Genomic DNA, 24,346 nt, shown 5'->3' on the forward strand with positions numbered 1-24,346 from the left:
TTCGTGTCTTAAATTCTAATCCCGCCTCTCACCAGGCTCCCTCCAGGAGGGCAGGTGCCCACATCTCTAAGGAGATTCTGATTAGTCTCTGAACACAAGGCATGTCTCCATCACAAGAATGTGCGGCCTGTTAAAAGCTTCTTTTGAATCCTTTTTTTTTTTCAGTCGGCGGTCCGTTTCTTTCCGACAGCTGCACATAACACAGGTTAATTACTTTCCTGATTGCTTACGCAAGTTAGTCCTTCCATAGTACTGATTTTGGGCAGAATTTGAATTTAAATTTAAAACCGAGTGGGTGAATACAGCAACACGTACTGTGGCGAGTGGCCAGCTGACCCAAACCTTCTCATTGCAGTCTCCCCAGATCTCAATTCTTTGGGAAAATGCCAGTTACAGTCGGATGGCACAGTGCCACACTGCGCCAGTAATGTCTGAGGTACAGTATGGGTACCAACCAGTGCTATAAACAAGCATCACTACTGATTGAGCCATTTAACCTGCTGGGCTTCTTAACCTTGTAATTTTTCCCTAAGACCAAGAAATTATAGTCAGAAATACCTCCACATAATCGAGCCATAAAATGGGATTAAGAAATAAAGACAGTGTTTGATCGGCTAGATTGTATCTAACTACATGATAGGGATGACGTGCCAAGTGCTGATAAATGCTGTCTGCCTGCTTTTGAACAGTGAATGTCATTTAAAAGGCATGTCTGATAAATATAAGAAAACTGCAACAAGCAGTGATCTACATCTCCAGCATGGCTGCGCTATCTGAATTAAAGCTCTCAACATAATTAAAGGAAATACATCAATGCACACCACTAATAGTAGTGTTAGAAGTGACACTCAAGGTGACATATTTTAAATGAATGGGACGAGCACTTTCTAAATTTGAAAACACATAATCAAGTGTTGAGAACTAGAGTTACTGACTCCATGGTATGGTAAACATCAGTATCACCTTTTGGCATGAACGCATACCTGTAGATGCTCCAATTGTAGTGCTGAATACAAATCACAGCAGAGGCATGGGTGCTGTTAGAGCTATAAACCTCACCACACACAGCATTTCAAAATCCCTGCTTTTTCAGAGCAGCATGTAATTATGGTGCTCAGTGAAATAAGAGCAGGACAAGGCGACCTCTTCAATGCTGAGGGATTCCACATGCATTCTGAATACAGAAACAGATTCATGTAAAACAGAAGAGCACAAGAAAGGTAACAAACAAGAGGGGCCATGCAGTTCATCTTAGCTCATTGGTTCAAGGATCTCTTGAATTATTGATCTGTTTTATCAACTTGGCCTGGTAGCAGGTAATCTGTATTGCACTAGAACAACTTGGCCTGGTAGCAGGTAATCTGTATTGCACTAGAACAACTTGGCCTGGTAGCAGGTAATCTGTATTGCACGAGTGGACCTTAAATTGAGAAGTCCTTTTAGCTGTCTTTGCCAAAACATGTCAAGTTTGTAAATAGTTTTTTTTTTTAGGTTTTTAAACAGTATTTGTATCAGGTCCTCTGCTCAAGGCTAAACAGATTTCCTCTATTCCAGGATCAGGAATCAGACAGAGCCAGATGTGATTGCTCAGGGCAGCAGCTCTAAAGACACTATGGTACACAGGGAAGCAGTATGGAGTGGACTCATAACTGAAGGCTTGTGGGTTCAAATCCAAAGTGGGACAGTGCTGTTGTACCCTTGAATAAGGTACTTTCCCTGTTCCAGTAAAATACCCACCTCTATAAATAGAAGCTACTTTGGATCAAAACATTGGCTGAGTGTAGTAATAATAAATCATTCTATTCTAATAATTAATTCTACGTTTAATCTAAATATATTAAGCTATTAGCTACACTGACCTGGAATTTTAGTCACTGGTGATTTAACAGTAAAAGACTAACCAGAACATACAAATGGAAACTGCATGGAACTGTGAAACCTTGGTGCTACCAGTTCATTTTCTAGTTAGAATGTATGAGGTCATGTCACCTCCGGAGTCTGTAGCCCTGGTGCTTCAGAATCTGGCCTTTACTGCAGTTAAGCCCTGAATGACTTCAATGGAACAGTTTGTAAAATTCTGCAGCTCTTTTCTCACTGAGCATTGAAAGCTGCCTGAAAAAGCCACAGTACTATGTCCCTCTAGGATCAGGGCTGCAGAGTCCAGGTTTAAGATAAGGCTGCACAGAACTGATTGATGTTTTCCTCAGCTGTAGGGGCTCCAAATCAAAATCAAAGAAACACCTTACGCGTTTCGACACCATCTCTTAAAGTAAAATATCACCTTTGCATGTTTGTCAGTGTTAGATTAAATTGAAAAACAGACTTTACACCAGGAAGAGGCCTAAGAAAGGAATATTATTAACTCTTTCAAAAAAGGCACACACAATTTTACACACAGCATAATTTTCAAATATTTTAGCTTCGCAGACATAAATAATCCAAATGTTCTAAAATGCACTTTAGATATTTAGAGATGTCAAGTTTTGTTTTATTTTGGAGACAAGCAAATTTTGTATTTGATCCACAAAACTTTTGCATTCTTGTAGTAGGTTTGCCAAAACCCTTTAAAAATCTCTCCTTTTAACTGTGAGGTGAGTGAAATCAGAGATGACTTGTTCTCGATGAGACCTGTGGCAAAAGTGAGTGAACAGGTCAGAGAGTGATGGAGTTAAGAATGGAGTGAACAAGAGGAATGAGTGAATGAGTACGCGAAGGAGCAAATAATTAATTGCTTACACTTATATAGTTCTCTTCTGGACACTCCACTCAAAGTGCTTTACAGGTAATGGAGACTCCCCTCCACCACCAGTGTGCAGCCCCACCTGGATGATGTAACGGCAGTCATACTGCGCCAGTACTTTCTCCACACACCAGCTCTCGGTGGGGAGGAGAGCAGAGTAATGAAGCCAGCTCATAAGGGATTATTAGGAGGCCATGACAGGTAAAGGCCAGGGGGAAATTTGGCCAGGACGCCGGGGTAACAGGCCTACTCTTTTCAAGGAACATCTTGGGATTTGTAATGACGACAGAGAGTCAGGACCTCGGTTTTACAACTCCTCCGAAGGACGGCGCTTTATATAGGTAGGGATGAGGGAGTGACAGAAAATAATGGTCCTTGTCAAACACATTTCATCTGTGCGGTACAAAAGCACAGAAAGTGCTGCCGTCAGAACTTATGGGATCAGCCACAGCCGTAGGGCGAGCAGCTCCAGGGCTGCAGGGAAGTATGAAGGACGCATGCTTCACACATGGCGATGCGGGCTGCTGAGTCAGCAGAGAGGCAGGAGACAGCACAGGCAGCTCCAGCAGGACCGCACATCCGTGATGCAGCTGACCAGACAGAGGAGGCCACTGGTCTGTCCTGCGTGTTAAATCTGAAGCTGCTAATGCAGAAATCTGAGCCAGGCATTTACCACAAAATCCCAAAGACTCCACTTCAACATTTAGTTGACATTTTTGCCAGCGTTAGACCATTGTGTAAAAAAGTGGCTCACATCCCCATAGTAAAAAGGCTTGACTGTTCTTTCTGTTTTATATCAACGACATGAATGCTGACAAACTAATTCCAGGTCTTAGATTTACCGGACATTTCAGTTCACCCATTTCCCTGTTCTTTCCCGACAAGACAACAATACAGGTATTTGAAGTTGAATTTGAACTTCTGTCAGGATGCAAAACTGAGAGTCATCCCAGACAATGCAAATAATTGAAGTGGGACACAAGTGTAAATATGACAAAACAGATACGAAACAAATTTAACAATGAAGCATGGGTCATTGGTAAAAGTGTGGTTGAAATGAAATGTGACTAGAAATCCTAGTTAAAACCTTATGGATGTGAGGACATACTGTAGGTACATCTACTCTTAAAACAGGGGCCATGCTTTAAGTGATTAATGTTCAAAGGAAGAGGACACTTTAGCAGGAAAGAAAAAAGTATTCAGGAAGAGAAAATTCAGAAGGACAAAAATGATGAGCTGAACAGTAAGCGCAATTTAAATATCAAAAACACCAAATACTAAAAGATTTAAATACAATAATAAATGGGTTTAAAGAATATTTTATACAGGGGTTTACTTACTGAACATATCAGAGAACTGGAAATTCTTAGCTCTACTGACTCTTTAATATATACAATATAATATCCACTCATTGGAATCACAAAGACCATGTCTACAGACAGAGCAATGAGGATCATATGAGAGACATTTAAAGATTTTAAATAAAAAAATCCAAAAGGAGAGCTGTAAATGTGCTGGATTATTGCATCAGTCCTCATCCATATCTGTGGGAGGAGGATTTATTCCTGCATGGTTGAGCTGTATGTTAGTCCTCTTTGTCTATGCTGCTCTTGATGAGATTCAGGTGAACTACTCCTGTACTGGAGACACTGATCCACACAGTCCATTGTGATAATACAAGAGACGCTGCTATCTTGATTGAACCACTGTGATGCAATACTGCTGCCACACGGACTTTCGAACTGGAATGAAATTTAAACCTGCTGAAGTCCTTCTATTTTGCTTGGGTTTTGTGATGATGCAACAACCAGAGCAGGCTGTGTCATAAATAAAAACACAGAACATTGAACTCAAAATGTTAAATATTCATTTGAAAAGGAAGCTGATATTTCGCATGATTTTCATAAAAACGTTTTGTTCTGCTGCGATTCTGGGCCATATCTGACAGAACCCGTTCTGGAGAGCGACGGAGACCTCCTTCGTCGGCCCTGAGCAGTCAGGTCCATGTTGGGTGCAGGCTGTCTGCTGTACAAGTGATCCTGAACACCACAGAGCCTCGCTGGCTGAGCACTGTGGGATTGGGAATGCCTCAGCTCTTGAAGCTGCAATGAAGTTCAAGCACTCTGAGTCATCAGGGAGAAACACACTGCACCGCCTACAGCTGCCAACTGTCCTGCGAGACGCTGGGTGCCCAACAGCTCTGACAAACAGACAGGTGGCCATAAAGCCACCTTGACAAACAGCTGGCAAAACCAAATTGGAAAAAAATAACACAAAAAACCTGGACCTTTGTTAATGCTTTACATTTTGGGGGACAAAAGGCATCCCTCCATCTCGGGCTGCTCGGACCAGATGGTTGGCCCTTGTCTGAACATGGCGCATGAGCTCCAGCAAGGACGGCCTGCTGAGGGTCTCCCAGAGGGTCTGGTCGCTGTGGAGGGAGGTGGCCCACCTCTCGGACACGCATTGCGACGACAGGGCAGTGCGGGCTCTCTCCGGAAGCCTACAGGGAGAGAACCAGGCAGTTTGAAAGCACCATGCTGTGCCTCATATTACAGTAAGACTCTTCAGGTAAAACACGAAACACGTCTTTCTACTCCAATGGTAATGAGTCATCCAGCCTCAGGAATCCCCAGACATCCCTGCAAATACTCCAGTCAAATCCCCCACTTGCATTTAATAATAAGTCTTGTTCCTGCTTCTGGATCTGCTGTTAGTCTAGTTTACTGAGGACATTTTGGGACACAGTGATAATTTGAACTTCTTTCTGTATCTGTTCATCTGTTCCACATGTTTGGATGTCTATGGAAAGAAACCAGGATCCCCCCGTAAGGGAAATGTTGATAAAAAGAGATTATAGTGTTTAATGCTTTTCACTTAATAAAGAATAAAAAACTTCTATATTAATCATTCTACAAAATCACCATGCTCCCATTTATACTATTTTGTAATGTACTGTAGATGAGACTTGGTAGGAGTCAGTATTGACCACTTCCCCATTGTGGGATGTAGTATCACACAGTATTTGACCTATTAGCTAGAACACATACCACAGGCTTGCTGTATTGCACGCTGAGACAGGAACTCTCAATACAACAGTAGGAGTAGGACAGTGGCTCTTCCACAACAACATCGTAACTAGTAATGAGGAAATTAGCATAGACTCGATTGTGAATGTACCCTGTGATGTTAATTTATGGTTTGTTGATGTACACCGAGAGGCAATTAAAATCCAGTCCATAAGTGAAATCATTTTATGACTCCAGTAAGGCTCATCTGGTAAATTCATTTCTTGGTTCAGTTTATTAATGCAATAATCAGAGGAAACGGCTTCAAGCCACACTGGGATGGACTGGCTGGGTGGTACTGGATGACACGAGTACCTGCGGAGGTCACTGATGCCTGCTAACAGGTGCTCCAGCACAAGCCTAATATCCGCAGTCCCCTCTCACACCCTTGTAGTGTTAGGCTCTGGCTCATTCACAAAATGAACACAGAAAATAGTTGAGTTAGAGATAAACAGTACCCTTTTTCTGGTATCCTACTTCAAATTATTTCTCTATCTGAAGCATAGCTCTTGCTCTGCCTTGTATGATCCATATCATGTTGCTAAGTGCAGGGCATGGACTACGCCTGATCAATATTCTGTGCATGCGATCGAGTTACATACAGTATCCTGTAGTATGCTTATTCACCATCACCTGAATCCTGATACAGTGAGTCATTTTTAAAATGCCATCACATCAATTCTTTTTTAAATACTAAATTGACACATTTCGTATGATTGTTGCTTAGTACCATCCAAAGAACAGGCAAATTTAGAATATATTTAAAATACATTAATATTAATGTTCACTATGAATTGAATATGTTATTAATATCTTAGGGGCAGATATTTTCTGTCAAATGTGGTTTATTTCTCTTAGAGAAGTAGGTGTTCATGCTGCAAGAAATAATGAGATAAAAGAGTAGGGAAATGAACTGCAATTAAGTGTCACTTTCGTGTCTGCAGGCTTTGACGTATTTTCTTTCATAAATTGATTTATTACCCTTGTTTCAGCAGTCACTAAAAGACTTCAAGAGTCTTTTTTGTTATTTGTGAGAAGTATCACACTGCAGAAGGGCTAGCTTTTCTTAGACACATAGACTTTTATACCTTGGTACAGTCATATTTGCTTCATTATTTCAGGAATGTCAGTATTGTGGCTTACCGTACAGTATGTTCACATGTGTCCACAGAGATATGGGGCTACCCAACCCACAGCTTAAGAGACAGATCAGGCCGAGTCAACAATTAAGCTCATTAATACAGTAAATGTTTACTGAGCTCCGATGTCTTTAGTGGAAGAAATGGAAATACTTCCCATTTAGAAGTGATTATGAGGACCCAAAATGTTATTTGGATTCTGTAGACGTTCCACACAAAGCACAATTTCTAATTACTTTATCCAGCAGAGGGTCACTGGGAAGTTGGAGTCTATCCCAGCAAAAGACGGGTGCACCCTGCACAGGATAACATGCCCATCACATGGCATCACACAGATACAAACACACACGCACGCACACTCAAAGTCTCAATAATACAAAATGTAAAGATATATCAATGTCATGACAAAAATACAAGGTGACATCCCCGCTAGTTTCCCAATTCCCCTACTGTACCAGTATGTTTTGGGAGGAAACCAGAGCTACCGGAGGAAACCCATGCAAACACAGGGAGAACATGCTGTACAAACTTCAGACAGACAGCAGCCCAGGTCCAGGACCAAACCCAGGGCTCCAGCACTGCGAAGCAGCAGCGCTAACCACCGTACCCTCTTTAGAAGTTCAGACCTGTTTGGCTTACTGTATGTCCTCTGTATAACTGACGGAAACGGACTTTTGAATGTATCTCTGCAGCCGTTTACTGTCCACAACAAGAACCCCCTAAACTGGGACTCACCGGCCAACTTCTTCGATCAGCTGCGGGTCAAGTTCCTCTCGTCCGTCGGAAGTCGCGTTCTTTCCACCCGGTCCCTGTGAGGACGAAAGTCCCTTTGTTTTAGCTCACAAGCCCGCTCTTCGACAGCCTGCACTCACGGACCTCAGGTTAGAGCTGACACAGCCCAGGTCAGAGCTGGGGGACGTGGAGAGAGGAGGCTGAAGGCAGAGAGTCAGGAGTGGAGGAACGGTGGGAGGAGGTTAGGGACAAGAGCCTCACAGCTTTGTGGGACAGATTTTAGAAAGTAAGGGGGGGGGGGGTGTGATTGTGTGTGATTGTGTGCAGTGGGAGTTGTCATTCCTGAAATGGAGGGAGTAAGAGGTGCAATGTATAGAACAGGGGTGTTCCTGGCTGAGAGGAAGTATTTACTATCCCTTAGGCAGGGACAGCTGGGAGACAGTCTGTTGCCATACATTTAAAACCTTGGAGACACCTGCCAACAGCGGTCACTGGAGAGGTGTGTTCCCTATTGACTATTCCTTCTCAAATAATAACAATTAAAGGAATTTACCTCATATAATTTTCCTTTTTGCAGAACTGAATGAAATTAATTTGGAATTATCCTGCAGCCAGCTAATCTCCTCCTTACTAGGTACAGGTATGTGTCGAATCACTTGTGGCGCAAGATGCAGTCCTTGCAGATCCAGGTGCTATGAGCTGTAGTGATGCAGAATGTTTAAGCAGGACCTCAGCAAGCTCTCGTGACCCACATGATTGTCTCTTTTGCACAGGATTTGGAACGTACTGCATCCCATTTGTCCTGTTGTTTCTGCTATCATAAATGAACAAATCAAATTTGATCCTACAAAGTTCTACGGACTCCACGTTTTTTGCAACATTACATCTAGACGTTTTCACATGAGAAATGTAGTCATAGTTTCCTAGATACCCCTAGAGAGGGGAAGTTACCAGTATCTCAGTGAACTCTGTCTTAGATATCGCATATTTCTTACTGTTTTGTAATGAATTCTGGAAAGCTCTTGCAGTAGCTGCTGCTTTAGTTTTTTTGTGGCATGTGACCTCTAGTGGGGAAGTCTGGCAAAGCTGGACTAGAACTGAACTCGCTGTATTTTGAAATGCAATTCCATCGTCTTTAAATACACAGACACTGATTTGCAATATTTGTAAGTAGAACAGCATAAAATGACATATTTTAGCTAAAAACACATCAAAGACAAATGCAAGTGAATCTGTACTCAGATACCAGACAGATTAGGAGAACTATACTATGAACCTTTTGTGGTCTATTGCTCCTACAGTATGTAGTTTTGGAATGTATATTAAAGTGTATCTATGTTGTGTATTTAAGTGTGAATCAAAGGACAAAAAACTTGACTTCAGATCTGTCCCTTTAAGTGTAAAGTTTAGATCAAGGGAGGTTATTAGAACATTTTCCAAACAGCTACCAGACATCCCAATCTAGATAATATAACGTACACAGATTTCTTAAAATACCTTAATCTAGGTTTTGATCAGAGACAATTATGAGGGTATTTCATTATTCAAATGGTTAATGTTTATTCAATAGACTCCTTGAGCATCAAGACCAGAAAGGGCACATTCTGGAAGAACACTAAGTACTACTTTGCACAAAACGAGGTAGGAAAAAGACTTCTTAACAATGAGGCTGAAATGAACGTGCAGACAAGATGTTGTATTTACAGGTGGCGTGGGCTGGGGGTTGAGAGTAAAACTATTGTTAAAGATTTGATTTGATGTCAGTAGTCAATATCTGGCTGAAATTACAAATAGTATTCAGATGTTATCCATAATGTGAACCTAACTACATCAGCTTACATGAAACACCTCAATAAGATCCGTGCATCCATTACTGTAGCTAGTAGCAGCCAAGTGATCAAGATAGTCTCCTCTTATATGTTACTATCTTCCTAAAAATGATAGTGTTGATGACTGCGTTTATGTGAATCTAAAGTCTTATTAACAAGAGCTTTATCATTCATCTAGCTCCATGCTCACCTGTGGCTTTTAACCTGTCCTTTGGATGAGACGTAAAACCAAGGTCCTGACTCCCTGTGGTCATTAAATATCCCAGAGTTTTTTTTTAAAGAGTTACGCCGGGGTCCTGGCCAAGTTTCTCCTGGCCTTTGCCAGTCATGGCCTCCTAATAAACCCCATCTATAAACTGCCTTCATCACTCTGCTCTCCTCCCCACTGAGAGCTGGTGAGGGGTGAGTGTACTGGTGTACTCTGGCTGCTGTTGCATTATGGTGGTGGTGGAGGGGAGTCCCCATTACCTGTAGGCGCTTTGATTGGAGTGCCCAGAGAAGCGCTATATAAATGTAAGGAATTATTATTATTCATCATTATTGATTAATCAAGTCCTGACACTGGCATGATCACACGGTAGCCATGCTTTTCTGTGTTGGTACAAGGCTGGTAAAGGTGAACAGTGCCCATCCCAAGGCCTGGCTGCCCAACGACACCATTTACAGTACCTGAAGCAAGTAGCTCAGGAGGTGATGGGCTTCGCGGTGCCCTTTGCTCTGTCCTCCCTCGCAGGGCCGCCCCCTCTCACAGTCCCAGCCTGCGCGGGGGTCCCACCAGCTCAGCGCCCGCGGGGGCCCGTCGGTGTAGCGGAAAGGCAGGAGCCAGGTGGAGAGGGCGCGGGCGGCGGCGGGCGGAGCCAGGCCCAGCCCCAGGACCCGGTCCAGGTGGAAGCTCAGCACCTCGCCCAGCCCCCCCGCCTCCCTCACCAGCGCACAGCTACCCTCGCCGCAGTAGTCCCTCCCTGCCTGCACGGGCCGGGAGGTGTCCAGGGACAAGACCAGCCGGGCTAGCTTGCCCCGCAGGTCCAGCTCGTCCACCTTGCGGACCGAGCCCTCCCTCAGGAGGGTCAGAATCTCCCTGTCTCGGGGGCTCAGCCGGTCCGCCTGTCTCGGAGAACTAATCAACCGCTGCATGTCCTCGAGGGAGAAGCTTCCTGAGGTCAAGCACGTGTAAGAGCTCCCCACCAGCTCCCCATTCCGGAACAGGTGCTGGGCAGCTCTGTGCTGCTCGGACTGACTGACTGGCTCTTCCAGCCACCTAGGAGAAAAAGGCCTTTAGTCGCAGGTGGAAAACAGTCAGAATGTAGGAAAATTAGGCCTTTTGAACAGGCGAGTTATCTAGAACATACAGGAGCAGGTTGCCCTTACAGTCATACATCCTTTCAACAAGACGCTGACTGGCATCGTTTGAAACTGACACCTGATGTGCAGGACCAGAAAAACCAGGGGAAGAGTTCATCTGTGACATGCCCCCTCCACTGCTGGTAAAATGGATTTAAATATGTAACTGGCTAAAAAGAAAACGCACTTTACTCAAAGTTGAAAAATAAGACAGTCGCATTGGAGGGGAGAGAAAACCTAACACAGCACTATGAAACAGGAGAGCACCAATCACAAGATGCAGATCACAGTTTCAGCTGACGGTGGTTTTCCTCAATAGGTATCCTCTGTTCTGGGATCTACAGTATGTTCTATGCTGCGAGTCAGTGGAATTAGAGAATCTCCCATTCGCATTCTTCCTCATGCCAACAATAGGGGCCTTGTTCCATATACAGTACCTACACCTCTTCATGCCTGAAACCCACATTACCTGAAAGAGGTTGTCACTGAGGGGACACAAAGTCCAGGAAAACACAATGGAAGTTATGTGCATGTGCATTTTAAACCAACAGGAGGCACTGCTTCACCCAGAAGAGGCTGTGGGAGTCTGGAACCAGCTACAAAGCCGTATTGCCGAAGCTGATATCTTGGCTTTCTTCTCGAAACAGCTGGATGAGATGCTTGGATGAATTAACTACTAACTTCCAAACTGGCTGCATGGGCTGAATGGCCTGCTCTTATTTGCAGCCTTTCTTATGTTCCTACAAAGCTTCCACCCTGCTGTGCTACTTGATGGTGAATGCTTATATTGGCTAGTATCTGCCTGTGATGTATCCTGACGCCGTGGCTAAATGAACTGATGAAATTGCAGCCTCTGCTCTGTGCTTAGTGTTAATGTTACCTGTCCTGGTCATTTCTCCCAGGGAGTTTTCTCAGGGGCTTCAGTACTGCTGCCTGGGTGGGGAGGTTCAGAGCAGAGGCCAGGTGCTCTCCGGTGCGACTCCAGGGCTTCTGTGGTCTTCTGTCCAGCAGGACACTCTGGATGAGGCCGAGCCCGATGGTGACCACTGCCAGCACACAGATACACAGCAGCATTGCCCGCCTCCTGGGCCTCGGCATGGTGCCCCCTCTGGAGGGGCTGAAGCAGGTCAGTTACAGACCGCTTGCCCTGCTGCTCTGAGCACACTGAGCCCAACACGTGCGGTACAGCTCAGGGAGACACTGTGGGATAAGCCAGATCATACTGTATGAGGGCCAGAGAGTGTTAACCACGGACTCACAAGTCGAAACTCACAAGTCACAAAATAAAAATAAAATGCCAGAAAGAGAATAACAGATTAGGACAGCCCAGGGAACTGCATATCCTGCTTCCTCGGTTTCGCTGCTGACACAGGTATTCTGTGACAGTTTTCTGTCAGTGTGATGCTCTTAAAATTGGTTCAACGGCGTTAGAGCGCCCTCAAGGCAAAAAGTCGGCATAATTCTACACCAGAACAAACTGCAAGTCCATCAGCAAACTGTAACTGAATCAGTAAGCTGTAAGGTACTTACCTCTTTCGAGCAGACCTTTATGTAGAATACATACAGCTCATTCCCAGCCGACAGCCGCCTCCTGTACCAGACGCAATAGCCTCTGCTCTGTCCGCCTGCACTTTGGACTAAACATGACAAAAGTGCCCTTTTTCTCGAAACCGATCTTTGACCGCTGCACTATCTTTGTCAGCACGTGGAGAAAAACCACAACTGGAAGCCTGCAGTCACTAACATGACATGATGACACCAACCTGTTTCGAGCTAACACTGAGCTGAATAAGTGTTAATTCATCAAGAAGATGTTTTTTAAAATTATTGTTCGTTTTATCCATGATCTGTTTTAAACGTTGGGCTTTCATTTTAATTATTTTTGCGAATAATGATCAGAAAACGCCCACAACAAATGAATGAGGTGAGGGCCAGATCGAATCGCTCATCATAAAATGCCACGTTCTGAAGCTATTAATAATTCATAAAGGAGCTGAGTGCGTTTTATTTAATTTCGTTGTTTTTATATGAACTGGTTCTGAAATGGGGGAGCATAGCAACCGTTTATTAATATTAGAAACAGTAGGACTATAGTAGCACTAGTTGTAGTAATATACACTGTATATTGTAACTGGAAATGTTAATTGCCTTATGTAATTAAAATGTTAATTGCCTTATGTAGCATTGTAATCATAACATAAATCCCCAAACACCCTGGCATTAAGTGATTGTAATTTTATTTGAAGAAAAGGGTCCCGTTCCACTAGCTGATTTGCAAGTGCGACACATCATATATTCTTTCCACGGATATTAGGGATTTATTTTCTTATTATTGGATTTAGTCTATTCTGAAAGATCCATAATATGCATTTTATTTACACGCGCAAGAATCTATTCATTATTGAACTCATTGCCATAACAATAATACAGTATTACAGAAACAAACCACATCGAAATAAAAAAAATGCATACCCGCTTGAAATTAAAGAGTCAAAAAAACAAATTCCAATATTTTTGTTAGCGCAAAGACAATTATAACGTATCGTAAACGTTTTTAAATTGATGAGAATTTTTAATCTATTTTTTCTGTGGGGTTTTTAAATCAAGCCGAAATGAAGAGCAAAAACATAAAAAAAACATGTGAAAAGTTCATACTGATTGTTGCTTGATCAAAGTTTCACGATGGACCCAACTGTATTTATAGTTAATTGTCTATTACTCTCTGCTTTCTGTATCGGTATTGAATTTCATAAGATATGTTTTATTTTCCGTACATAGTAAGAACATTTCACGGGTTATTAAAGACGCCAGGTTGTGTCTGAGGCCGGTACTAACGAGGGGGTGTATCTGTATGTACAGTAGCACACGCTATGCGCTCAAGGCAGTCGGCTCGCAGTGCGGCAATTTGAAGCTGTGTAGATCAGTACTAGTATCAGTACTGTAGTACAGAACTACTGCCTTTACCCGGAAGCAAAATAATTATTTTTTTTTTTGCAGAGGGAGGAGAATCTCCTGAAAGAGCATTTGAACCGCAGACTTCGGAGCCACGCTCGCCATGTCCTTCCCTTGCCTGGTGCAGCTCCGCCGGTTGCAGGGCAGGTGGGCAGCGCACCGCCGGGCTCCTCCGCTGCGCACTGACCGGAAGAGCTACTCGGCCGGGGAGCAGGTCAGCGCCGTCTTTCCGTCTCTCCATATTCTCACGGATACACCACAGCACCGCGTCGGTCCCGTAGGTCGGAACTCAATGCACGGTTCTTGTAAACACCTTTAAAACGCCAAGTTTATCTTCTCATTTTAAATATGCCCCGTCAATATTTGGTGACCCCCTTGTCCTCAAAACAGTGCAATTCGACGTCGATGCGCGGTGTTGATTTCGTCTGTATGTTCACAAGAGAGCTTTAAAGTTGGCCCCACCAGTGCTAAAATTATTATACATAATAGGATCAATAATTAAGTCTTAAAAATCAATAGCCTTGCAAGAAAAAATGTGCAGTGTCTGTTTATATACAGTACATAACAATAATTCATTGGCAGGTGCTTACTATTAACCTGTTGATTAAATTGTCATAAAACCGGATTGCTTTTAACATGCCGGCTAGCACCAGGCACACACCAGAGCCAGCACAAACACCATGTCTGATAGTCTGGTCTTGTACAGGCAGGGAAAGTTGAAGACTGAAGTTGAGATTTATGCCATGGATATATCTATTGTGTGTTACTGGGGGGGGCAAGAGCATGTGCACTCCAAAGTGTTCATACAGGAGTGCTTAAAAAGTTAGCTGGGATACTGAAACAACTGCATCCTGGAAACTATTTATTGTGGATCAATGAGATCACAAATGGGACCTGGGAGAACAGCTCATATACTATTTAGTAACCACATGCAATCCATTATGAACACAAATACTGGTCACACTGAGCCAGTATAGCTCCCTCTTGTGTGCAATGTCATTGTCAAAATGGCTTTGTGCACTAAATTTCTTTCCTTCACAGTTTTCATGAATCATTTACTGTACAGTTAGCTCAAGCCAGCTAATGTCAGGAGCACAGTGTCTGTAATATAAATCCAAGCATGGACCAGAGCTGTGCTGGTTGTCTGGAGGCTTTGCCAGTCCTGTGAGTCCTGGCTGTCTGTGTATCCCTTGTGCCCTTACTCAGGGTCTCCCAATCCTGTGCTGTTTTGTTAAATTTTTCTGCAAAGGATCAGACTTCAAGGATTAAAGTGCCTCACTCTCAGGATACTGCACAGTCCGGATAAGCTTCTCTTTTCCTTCTCGTTTCCCTAGAGCCGGGGGCTGGACCGCGCAGTGGGTGCTTTCCGTGCCGTGACGGGGAACGACGGTGTTTCTGTAGGAGATGCAGTCAGGGAGCAGCATGGCAGGGACGAGTCGGTGCACAGGTCAGGCCGCCGTGTGTGCGTTGGGCTCAGAGGTGCTCTTCCTGGATCAATGACAGGCAGACAGATGCACAGACGGCAGTTTCAGGAGAAGGTCACCGCACAGAACCCAGATTCTTTATAAGCCGTAATGGTAAAGCCATCTCAAAGCCATCTTCTCCATAATCCCTTTTGATGTCTCTTTTAAGGGCACATGATAAGTTGATAAGAACACGGGAAAGATGCCATCCATCAGGTCCTGCTGATTTGGTTGCCATTAATTTATTGATCCAAGGATTTCATCCAGCTTCATCTCAGAGGATCCCAGAGAATCTCGTTCAACAACATGGCTGGCCAATTTATACACGAGCGAATAAAAGAAGTTCATCCACTGACATGTAAACTGCCAAAGCTATCTGAGCTCTTCTATTCCAGTGCAGGCTAAAGCTCTGGACCAGTTTGCACTTTGACCAATTAAGTTATTCATCCAGGAAGATACTGGCTTGATCAAAGCAGTGCAATGAAGTACAATTCCTGTGTACCAAGGCTGACTTTCCCCATACTTATCTTTATTCAAAACTTCTACAGATCCTGGGAAACTGCCTACTGGGTTCTCATTGCTGCTGACTGAGCCTTTGACTGAACTCATACTTTGCTAATAAGACCTCTTGGCTCTTCGAATGCTTATGTTATTTTACATCTTTCTTATATAGTCATTAGTATCTTATTCGTCACTGGATTAATCTTTATTATCTAAGGATTTAGGCAGACATCGAAAATGGTATATTTAAGAAAAATATAAAATATCTCCTAACAAAGATCGGCTCAGTTCTGCGGGAGGGGAGACCCTACCCAGGACAAAGTGATGGCGGGGAAATGCGGGATTGACAGGATTTTTGCGGTGTTGGTGTTTCTCAGCTGCCGGCCCCCAGACGTGGTGGTCTGGCCTCGGAGTGTGGAAGAGGTGAGCGCCCTTGCCCAGATCTGTCACCACCACCGCCTCCCCATCATCCCCTTCGGCACCGGGACCGGCCTGGAGGGAGGAGTCGGAGCCCTCAAGGTAATCAGAGCGCCCGGGGGGGAGCCGGGGGGCACGCGTCTGGCTGCTCCCAATCCAGGACGTGGAGTTTGGCCCTCGTGGGTTTCTTCAGCAGAACTCGCTGTTGTTTTACTGAACTCTCACAACCCACCATTTAACTTCTTTTCTCTTTGGCTCTTAAAATGTTGCATTCAGCACAATACAAGTGGGTTTTTAAAGGCAGCACTGCAGGAATACAAAATGTGTTTAAAAGTCTGTGGGGAACTATGCTGTAGTTTCTGCAGGAGATTAGTAGATTACTTGGAGAGGCAAGTTTCGGACGCTTTTGTTCCCGATATCGGTGAGATGAAATCTGCAGCCTAGTGGGAATATACCTACAAAAGTGTGAGAGATAAGAGAACAGTAGAAGGGAGATCAAGTTCTTCCAGGAAGTAGTTTTCAAGGGATTGCTGGCCAAGACCAAGTCCATGAGATGAGAAGTTCAGGTTTGTTTTGGTGTTGTAAGGAATAAACGATGCGGGCGTTGTAAAACCCATGAGCTGTGAATGGTCAGTGTGCCAGTGTTGCTGTGTGCCGCGGCAGGGCGGGGTGTGCTTCGACCTGCGGAAGATGGACCGGGTCCTGGACCTGCACGCTGAGGACTTCGATGTGACGGTGGAGCCCGGTGTGACTCGCACGGCTCTCAACAGCCACCTGCGGGACAGCGGCCTCTGGTTTCCTGTCGGTAAGCACAGCGTAGTTCACCGTGCTGTTGTGTGACCTGGGGCAGGGGTCAGAACCCGAATTCCTGGTGGCCTGCAGTGTCTTCTAGTTCTTCGTTTCTGCCATTTCTGAATTAAATGGTCTAATTATTTAAATAACTGGACAAATCCCTGGTTCCAAATATTTAGCCTTCAATTTATTAATTGAATGTAGGTCTGTAATTGCATAGTATTGTGAAAAACATTATACACTCACCATCAAAATGACAAAATAGCCAAAGCTAAATTCCAGATGTGTCACCTGGTTAAAAGTTGGCAGCTTATTGTAGATGCCCTTGAGCTCTGGAATGACAAAGAATCTCTGATCTTACAGGCAAAGGTAGATCGTACCCCTCCGAGCCTAAAAACCCATCCATGCTTTTTTCTAACCATTTTATCCAGTAGGCAGGGCAGCAAAGGGCACAAGGCACAATAGATACACCCTGGCAGGGATGCCAGTCCAACACAAAGTACGTACACTCACACCAGGGCCAATTTTCCCAGGAGCCAATTAACTTATCGACATGTCTTTGGACTGTGAGAGGAAACGGGAGCGTCACATGAACAAGGGGAGAACTCATGAACTGAACTCAGGGCTCCAGTGCTGCAGGAAAGCATTTTTAAGCCACAGTGCTGCCCAAGCCTGAACGCGATGCTTCAAAATAAAAAGGTGACAAAAAAATTAAATAGAGATAGAAAATAGAGGACACCAACTGGCTCTCCCTGCTCCTCTGTTCACTAGTAGTTTGGCCTCATTTCGCCATTTCCTGAAGGCTCCTTGGCAATGTGCTTTGGCAACCAGCATGGACAGTAGAATCTCTCCCACAAGCCCGCGCTCCCACACCCTTGTCTGCCCCCAGACCCCGGAGCGGACGCCTCGCTGTGCGGGATGGCTGCCACCAGCGCCTCTGGCACCAACGCGGTGCGCTATGGGACAATGAGGGAGAATGTTCTCAACCTGGAGGTGGTCCTTGCTGATGGAACAGTCTTCCACACGGCAGGCAGAGGACGCCGTCCAAGGTAGCCTTTCGCCTGCGCCTAAAGGTGATCGCCTCTTTATCGCGAGAGATACATGTCTGCCACAGTACAGGCTTAATCTGTGGGGTCATTTTTCAAGTGGTGTAGCTCTTTCAACTAAGATGGACAGAGCTGCGTTGGAGGCGGTCGGATTAATTGAATTTCCTTTTCCCAAAACCTGATTATGTTCACTCACTCTCCATCCCTTCCTCCACTTAAAGGAAAACGTCGGCCGGCTACAACCTGACTAACCTGTTCGTTGGCTCCGAGGGGACGCTGGGCATCCTGACGAAGGCCACCCTCCGGCTGTACGGCATCCCGGAGGCCGTGGTGTCGGCTGTCTGCTCCTTCCCCTCCGTGCAGGCTGCGGTGGACAGCACTGTGCAGATCCTGCAGTGCGGCATCCCCATCGCTAGGATCGGTGAGGGGGGGGAGTGAGAGACGGAGGGGAGGAAAGGAGGGAGGGAGAAAGTGTCTGGGTAAGAGAGCTGGTGGAGAGTGATAAAAGGGAATCATGGGAAGAGGCAGGGGGATCATGGGAAGAGGCAGGGGAAGGCTCATGGGATAGGGAGAGATCAGTGCAGTATTAATTGTGTAATCTGTTATGTGTAGCTCTAGGTTAATGCAGTGGCATTTGTGTTGAACTGTTTGAATTCAGTGCTCTTACTTGAATGTGAATTGCCTTGAATAAAGGCATCAGGCAAATAAAGTAAATCCCTGCCTGTTACATGAGAAGGGTGGTAGAGGTGTTTGAGGGAGGAAAAAAACTATTTTGAGAAGGGGCTTAGAAAAATAGGCTCAGTCACTGTCTTAGTTTAAAAAAAACAGCACAGGGAAAGGCTGGTCATGTGCTCATTTTGAAGTGCTTGACAAGCCAATCGGACTTAATTTGCATCCCTTGGGAATGAATAAAGGAATTTGAATTGAATTGAACCTGAGGTTTTGTGGGGGTGGTCGCTGTTCTGGGCCTGCCCCGTTTCCACAGCTCTGTCTTTGACTTCCAGAGTTCCTGGATGACGTCATGATTGACGCCTGTAACCGGTACAGCCGCCTGTCGTACCCGGTCTCCCCCACGCTCTTCCTGGAGTTCCATGGCAGCGAGCGGAGTCTGGAGGAGCAGGTCTCCATGGCAGGTGCGTGCGGCTTGTTTGCCTCTCAGAAGAAAGGTCAGAACCGAGAGGAGGCCATCGAGCCTGTTTATAGTACAGTATGTAGCAGCCATTTGATCCAGGGATCTTATCCAACTCAGTTTTTATAAAGCTGTGAAGTAGGCAGGAGTTAGTCTGGATTGCAGGTAGACCAAACCTCACTAGTTAGAGTCTGGCTGTGCCATTAAGCATAAATGGCTTGGATTCCCTGAGTGACAGTAGACAGTGTGATGTGGTTTGAATTAGTCAGGATTCCCTTGTATTTCCATGGAGCAGGAGTACCTGGGACCTCCTGAGGATGAGTGAGCTTGCAGTGATATCAGCAAGATCCATCACTGCTAGCTTGCTGACTCTCCTGTAAGCTGCCGTGTAGATCTGACACATGAGTTAGTCCTGGATCTGTCTTTACTCTTCTGGTGTGATCTGGGGGTTGAAGTCATAAGAAGAGCTGAGAAACACTAAGCAATTCCAGTTCTGGAGTGATGATTACAAGTGTAAAAAATATGGCCAAAATATGCTTAAGCATCAATATGAAAAAAGGAATTAAAACCTGCAGGTGTTTCAAAAGCTGTCAAGTTGTATTAGACAGTAGACAAGACGTGAGGTGCAGAGCCGCAAAATTGAGACGCTCTGGGGGACCTTGCTGTTAAATGACACAGGAACACCTATTTAAAGCAGAAAAATGCATTTGTTGCTAATTGGCTTATTTCTGTATTGTGTTCTGTATTACAATATACAGTGAGCTCTGTATCGGCTTCTTTTCTCAGAATAGCAAAATTAATCCTGATTGTTCTTGAAGCACGGTAATTGCTCGCTTTCTTTTGCTGTCTCTCCATGCACCCACACACGAGATCTGGGGTTCTGCAGAGCGCCCAGAACTTGTCAAAATTGAGGTAGTTTGTTTTCTCAGTATATGGCTTTTCCTGCAGCTGGTGTTCAGGTCTCAGTGTAAGGGTAACTCAGGCCCACTAATACTGTTTGGCCAAAATCGGATTGTTTTTAATCATTGTGCCTGCAAACCCAAACTGACCCGCACAAAACCCGAGCGGTTCTTCAGGGACGCTCTTCACGGGCTTCACTGCGCTTTGCAGAAGAGCTGGCCGGAGCCAACGGCGGCTCGGACTTCAGCTGGGCTCGGGACGCAGAGACCCGCGGGAAGCTCTGGAAGGCGCGGCACGACGCCTGGTACGCTGCCCTGGCACTGCGCCCTGGCTGCAAGGTGGGTACGGCATCAAGCCCGACACGCATCAGCGCCGTCTGGACGTCCTGAGCCCGATACCCCCCGTGCTGGGCAGCACCACTGCATGAGCCTGCAAGCAGGAGGGGAACTGGCGGGTCGGAACATCTGTGCAACAATGAAAGAATCCAGTGAATCCAAAATCCAAAGATAAAATGAGGAGCTTTAACATAACAGTAACCCACCTACTGTACTTCTGTTCGCTGCTGGATATACGCCCTTTCACTTGCAAAAATTCAGTTAGCTTTTAATTCCAAACACAGCCAGGGATGAGATTTCCCTCGGCAGCTCCAATGGAAGCACCACCCCTTGTGTCTCAATGTCCAGTTGCCTCTCCGGGGGGGGGCTAAAGAAAATGCTCTGTAGGTGAGACTGGAAACAGAGCCGGAAATCTAAGGTGAAGTGGCTCATCGCCCCCAGGTGCCCAGGACTGTGGCCAACTGAGGGGAGTCTTGGTTATGAGCAGCGACAGGACCGCAAGGCCCAGCCTGTTCCCGAATAATCATGATATGACGAATGGCGTCTCCTTGTTTGCAACCGTCCTCCTGTGTTATTACAGGACGTATTATGCTGGATATTTCTTTCAGGCCTACTCCACGGACGTGTGCGTCCCCCTGTCTCGACTCCCCCAGATCATTGTTGAGACGAAGGCTGATCTCATCAAGAACAAGCTCACAGGTACGTGGAGAGGGAGGGGGGCATGTGTGTGGGAGGGGTGGTGACGATAATAAGGCTCCCCTTGCAGATCTCTGCAGTGTTTTTCATTTCCCTCTGTCAGGTGACGATATCTCGCCTGCAGCCAGTTTTGAACGGATCCTAATTATTGAATCTTTGTCCCGAAGAGTGTCGTTTGTGTCTTGGTCCTGGTAATGTCAGTGTCACTGATAGGTGACCCTTAAAAATAAGAATTATTTTTGCTTGTAGATGACTACACCACCTAGCCATTATGAAGAATATTAGGACTCTTTTTCCCTGCCACAGGTTCTGTTTATCTCCCAGGATCACAGGTGCATACACAGACTAGCAACTGACTACTATTGTTTCAGTGCCCGTTTGTTTTCTAGGGGTTAACAATATTCAGAGCTGTCTACACAACACCCAGAGGACATTATCACCCTTAAATTCCAACAACACCCCGGCATTCCCAGTGCAACTGTTATCTGAGTATATGAGAGTGGCGAGGTCACAGCGTCTCACCTCTTCAGTGTGTGATGTCATACCCAGGTCCCATTGCGGGTCACGTTGGCGATGGAAACTTCCACTGTCTCATGGTCCTGGATCCAGATGACCCGGCGGAGGTCCAGCGTGTTCATGAGTTCACGAACCGCCTGGCCCGGTGAGGGACTGCTCTCTTTCCTTTGCTTTCTGTTTCTTGCTGCACAAATGGCTCTCGAGACAGCAGAACAGTGGGGTCACAGTGTCCGTGAATCCACGACAGGGTTTTATTAATCCTTTAACTCTGCATGACTGTTTTCCCTAAGCCTCGCACAAATTCGTAATGAACAGAAGAACAAAAACCATTATACTCTACAGAAGCCACAACACCCTGTGGTTTCGTTTCTTCTGATAAATCTTTAATGATAATATAGTGCTTTTCTAGACATTCTACTCAAATCCAGTGAATCCAAAATCCAAAGATAAAATGAGGAGCTTTAACATAACGGTAACCCACCTACTGTACTTCTGTACAGTACACCTTTACATGTAATCCCCTCCACCACCAGTGTGCAGCCCCACCTGGATGATGTGACAGCAGCCAGCATGTCCCAGTACTCTTCCCAAATACCAGCTCTCAGTGGGGAGGAGAACAGAGTGCTGAAGCCAGTTCAGAGATGGGGATTATTAGGAGGCCATGATGGGTAAAGGCCAGGGGGAAATTTGGCCAGGACACTGAGGTAACACCCCTACTCTTTTGGAGAAACATCTTGGGTTTTCTAAAGATCACAGAGAGTTGGGACCTCGGTTTTACAGTACGTGTCATCCAAAGGAAGGCGCCTTGTAGTCTCCGTCACTATACTGGGGCATTAGGACCCACAAACACCGCAGGGTGAGCACCTACTGGCTCAACTGACAACTCTTTCCCAGGAGGTCTCCGCTCCAGGTACTGGCCAGGCCTGTGCCTGCTGAGCTTCAGTGGGCTGCCAGCTGGGAGCTGCAGGGTATTACAGCTGCTGCCTGGTTTTAAAAAGGGAACCTGGGGAAATACAGGAAGAGCTCTGACCTTCCCTCCCTCTCTGGCAGGAGGGCTCTGGCCCTGGACGGGACCTGTACAGGAGAGCACGGCGTGGGGCTGGGTAAGCGGGCTCTTCTGCGGGAGGAGGTGGGGCCTCAGGCCATGGAGGTGATGGAGGCGCTCAAAGCATCCCTGGACCCCAAAAACCTTATGAACCCCGGAAAGGTCCTCTAATTGGCCACTGCACCTCTACACCTCTGCTGCACTCCAGAGAGCCCGATTTACGTTAGTTTGGTGTAGCACTAACTCAGCTCTGGGACAATATGCAGTTCTGTGCACCCTGGGGGGTGTTGTACACTCACAGAAGGGAAACATGGGACAGTTTAAGACCAAAGTCCCTCACAACTCTGGCAGAGAAGCCCCTAGGACTCCCCTAGGGCTGCATAGCAAGAGGATTGCGGGTTCAAGGCCCCGTTTTCAAAACTGCAACTACAGCTCGAAACAAGGTGCTGAGCCCTGATTGCTCCAGCCAGTCCTCTTCTGTGCATGCGTACCAGCTTGGGCTAAAATACATTTCCACTCGCTGTAGAACTGATGATGCTGGCGATTTTACTGGAACACTGGTAAGGAATCCGCAAAGGTTGATCTTCATTATACAGTACATAGGGCTCATGTTTGTTTTCAGTGGAAGGATTGCATTTGGAAACCTTAGAATATAAATACAGTTTTGAGAGTTGTGTAAAGTAACATGCGCAGTTTTTGTTCTACATTTGAAAGAAGGTTTAACTAAGCAGAAAGAGAGCTAAAGATACATGATTGTTTTTCCATTGATACTAATCAAACAAGTTTTATTTTTAGATTCGCTTTTAAATACTTAAAGCAAAGCAGCACCATGATTGTGTAGTTTCAAACGAATTTTGTCAGTAAAATTTGTTTTTATTTAAATTGTTTCCATTTTTTAAAATGAAGTCCTGACTGGAGAAAAAATAGGCTCTTTTTGTGTGCAAACCTAGTGGATGTTGATTTGCACCTGGTATAATATCAGGTCCCTGAACATAATAGCTGTATTCAGGAATGTGTGCTGAAGGCTTGATTGAACAGACTGTTCATGATTTAACTAATGTTGTATTTTATTCTGATCAATAAAAGAATTGTGAACATGCTAAAAGTATAATAGTTTATCATACTGTACATAAAAATATATTTTCTTTGTTTTTGAATGGACAATGAATTTGACATTACTGGTGCTCTTGAGCTCTGTGAGGGGTTGCTAATTAATTATTATTATTATCATCTTCATGGTGGAATCCTGTGTTTCCTTTTATCCTCTCAGGAATGACCAGATCACAATCATGTTCATACTGAAATGCTGGAATTTCTCTGGATTCACAGAGAACACTTTTTCTCAGCTATTTCTTTTTCCACTGCCGAAAAAATCACTTTGATATTTCCCTCTGGCTATTTCGTTTTCCCTGGTGAAATATTATGAATCAGACCACTAAGGACATTGTCCATGATTAAATATGTGAACACCTCAACAACATATACATCTGTGGCTTAAACCTATTGATTGTGTTATTAAAAAAAATAGCTCATTATTTTCAGTAACTAAGCCCAGTCAGCACAATAAACATGTCTGAGAAAGGTTTGTTTTAGAAATCATGAGTCTAATGTAGTGGCGTTTAAGCTTATAAAATGGTAGCATCTTTTACATTTTAAATTTGACCACAAGGTGGTGAATTAGAGCTAAAAAGATTAAACATGCTAT

At 45.0% G+C, this 24,346-nt stretch overlaps 2 protein-coding genes across 3 annotated transcripts; one reads left to right on the forward strand and one right to left on the reverse strand.

Moving 5' to 3' along the window:
• Nucleotides 1–4,049: 4,049 nt before the first annotated feature.
• LOC148817072 (Golgi-associated kinase 1B-like) lies at nt 4,050–12,464 on the reverse strand. Its single transcript, XM_088938999.1, has 5 exons — nt 12,380–12,464; nt 11,730–12,049; nt 10,178–10,766; nt 7,683–7,756; nt 4,050–5,243 (listed from the first exon to the last, which is right to left on the reverse strand). Exons 2-5 carry the CDS (start codon nt 11,945–11,947, stop codon nt 5,033–5,035), a joined length of 1,092 nt encoding a protein of 363 aa, XP_088795125.1. The 5' UTR covers nt 11,948–12,049; nt 12,380–12,464; the 3' UTR covers nt 4,050–5,032.
• Nucleotides 12,465–12,700: 236 nt separating this feature from the next.
• Nucleotides 12,701–23,746, forward strand: ldhd (lactate dehydrogenase D). 2 transcript variants are annotated; one of them, XM_088938799.1, is made up of 12 exons: nt 12,701–12,773; nt 13,847–14,015; nt 15,136–15,248; nt 16,143–16,284; nt 16,846–16,987; nt 17,864–18,023; nt 18,242–18,441; nt 19,025–19,153; nt 20,260–20,387; nt 20,993–21,083; nt 21,630–21,741; nt 22,647–23,746. In XM_088938799.1, the coding sequence occupies exons 2-12, from the start codon at nt 13,905–13,907 to the stop codon at nt 22,810–22,812; spliced, it is 1,494 nt and encodes a 497-aa protein (XP_088794925.1). In that variant the 5' UTR covers nt 12,701–12,773; nt 13,847–13,904; the 3' UTR covers nt 22,813–23,746. The 2 variants fall into 2 exon arrangements, with proteins under 2 accessions (XP_088794925.1, XP_088794923.1); XM_088938797.1 differs by lacking the exon at nt 12,701–12,773 and having other exon boundaries at nt 13,676–14,015.
• Nucleotides 23,747–24,346: the final 600 nt, after the last annotated feature.

The sequence above is a fragment of the Atractosteus spatula genome, chromosome 21 (assembly GCF_055471065.1).
Source record: "Atractosteus spatula isolate fAtrSpa1 chromosome 21, fAtrSpa1.hap1, whole genome shotgun sequence".
In the NCBI taxonomy this organism is placed as follows: domain Eukaryota; kingdom Metazoa; phylum Chordata; class Actinopteri; order Semionotiformes; family Lepisosteidae; genus Atractosteus; species Atractosteus spatula.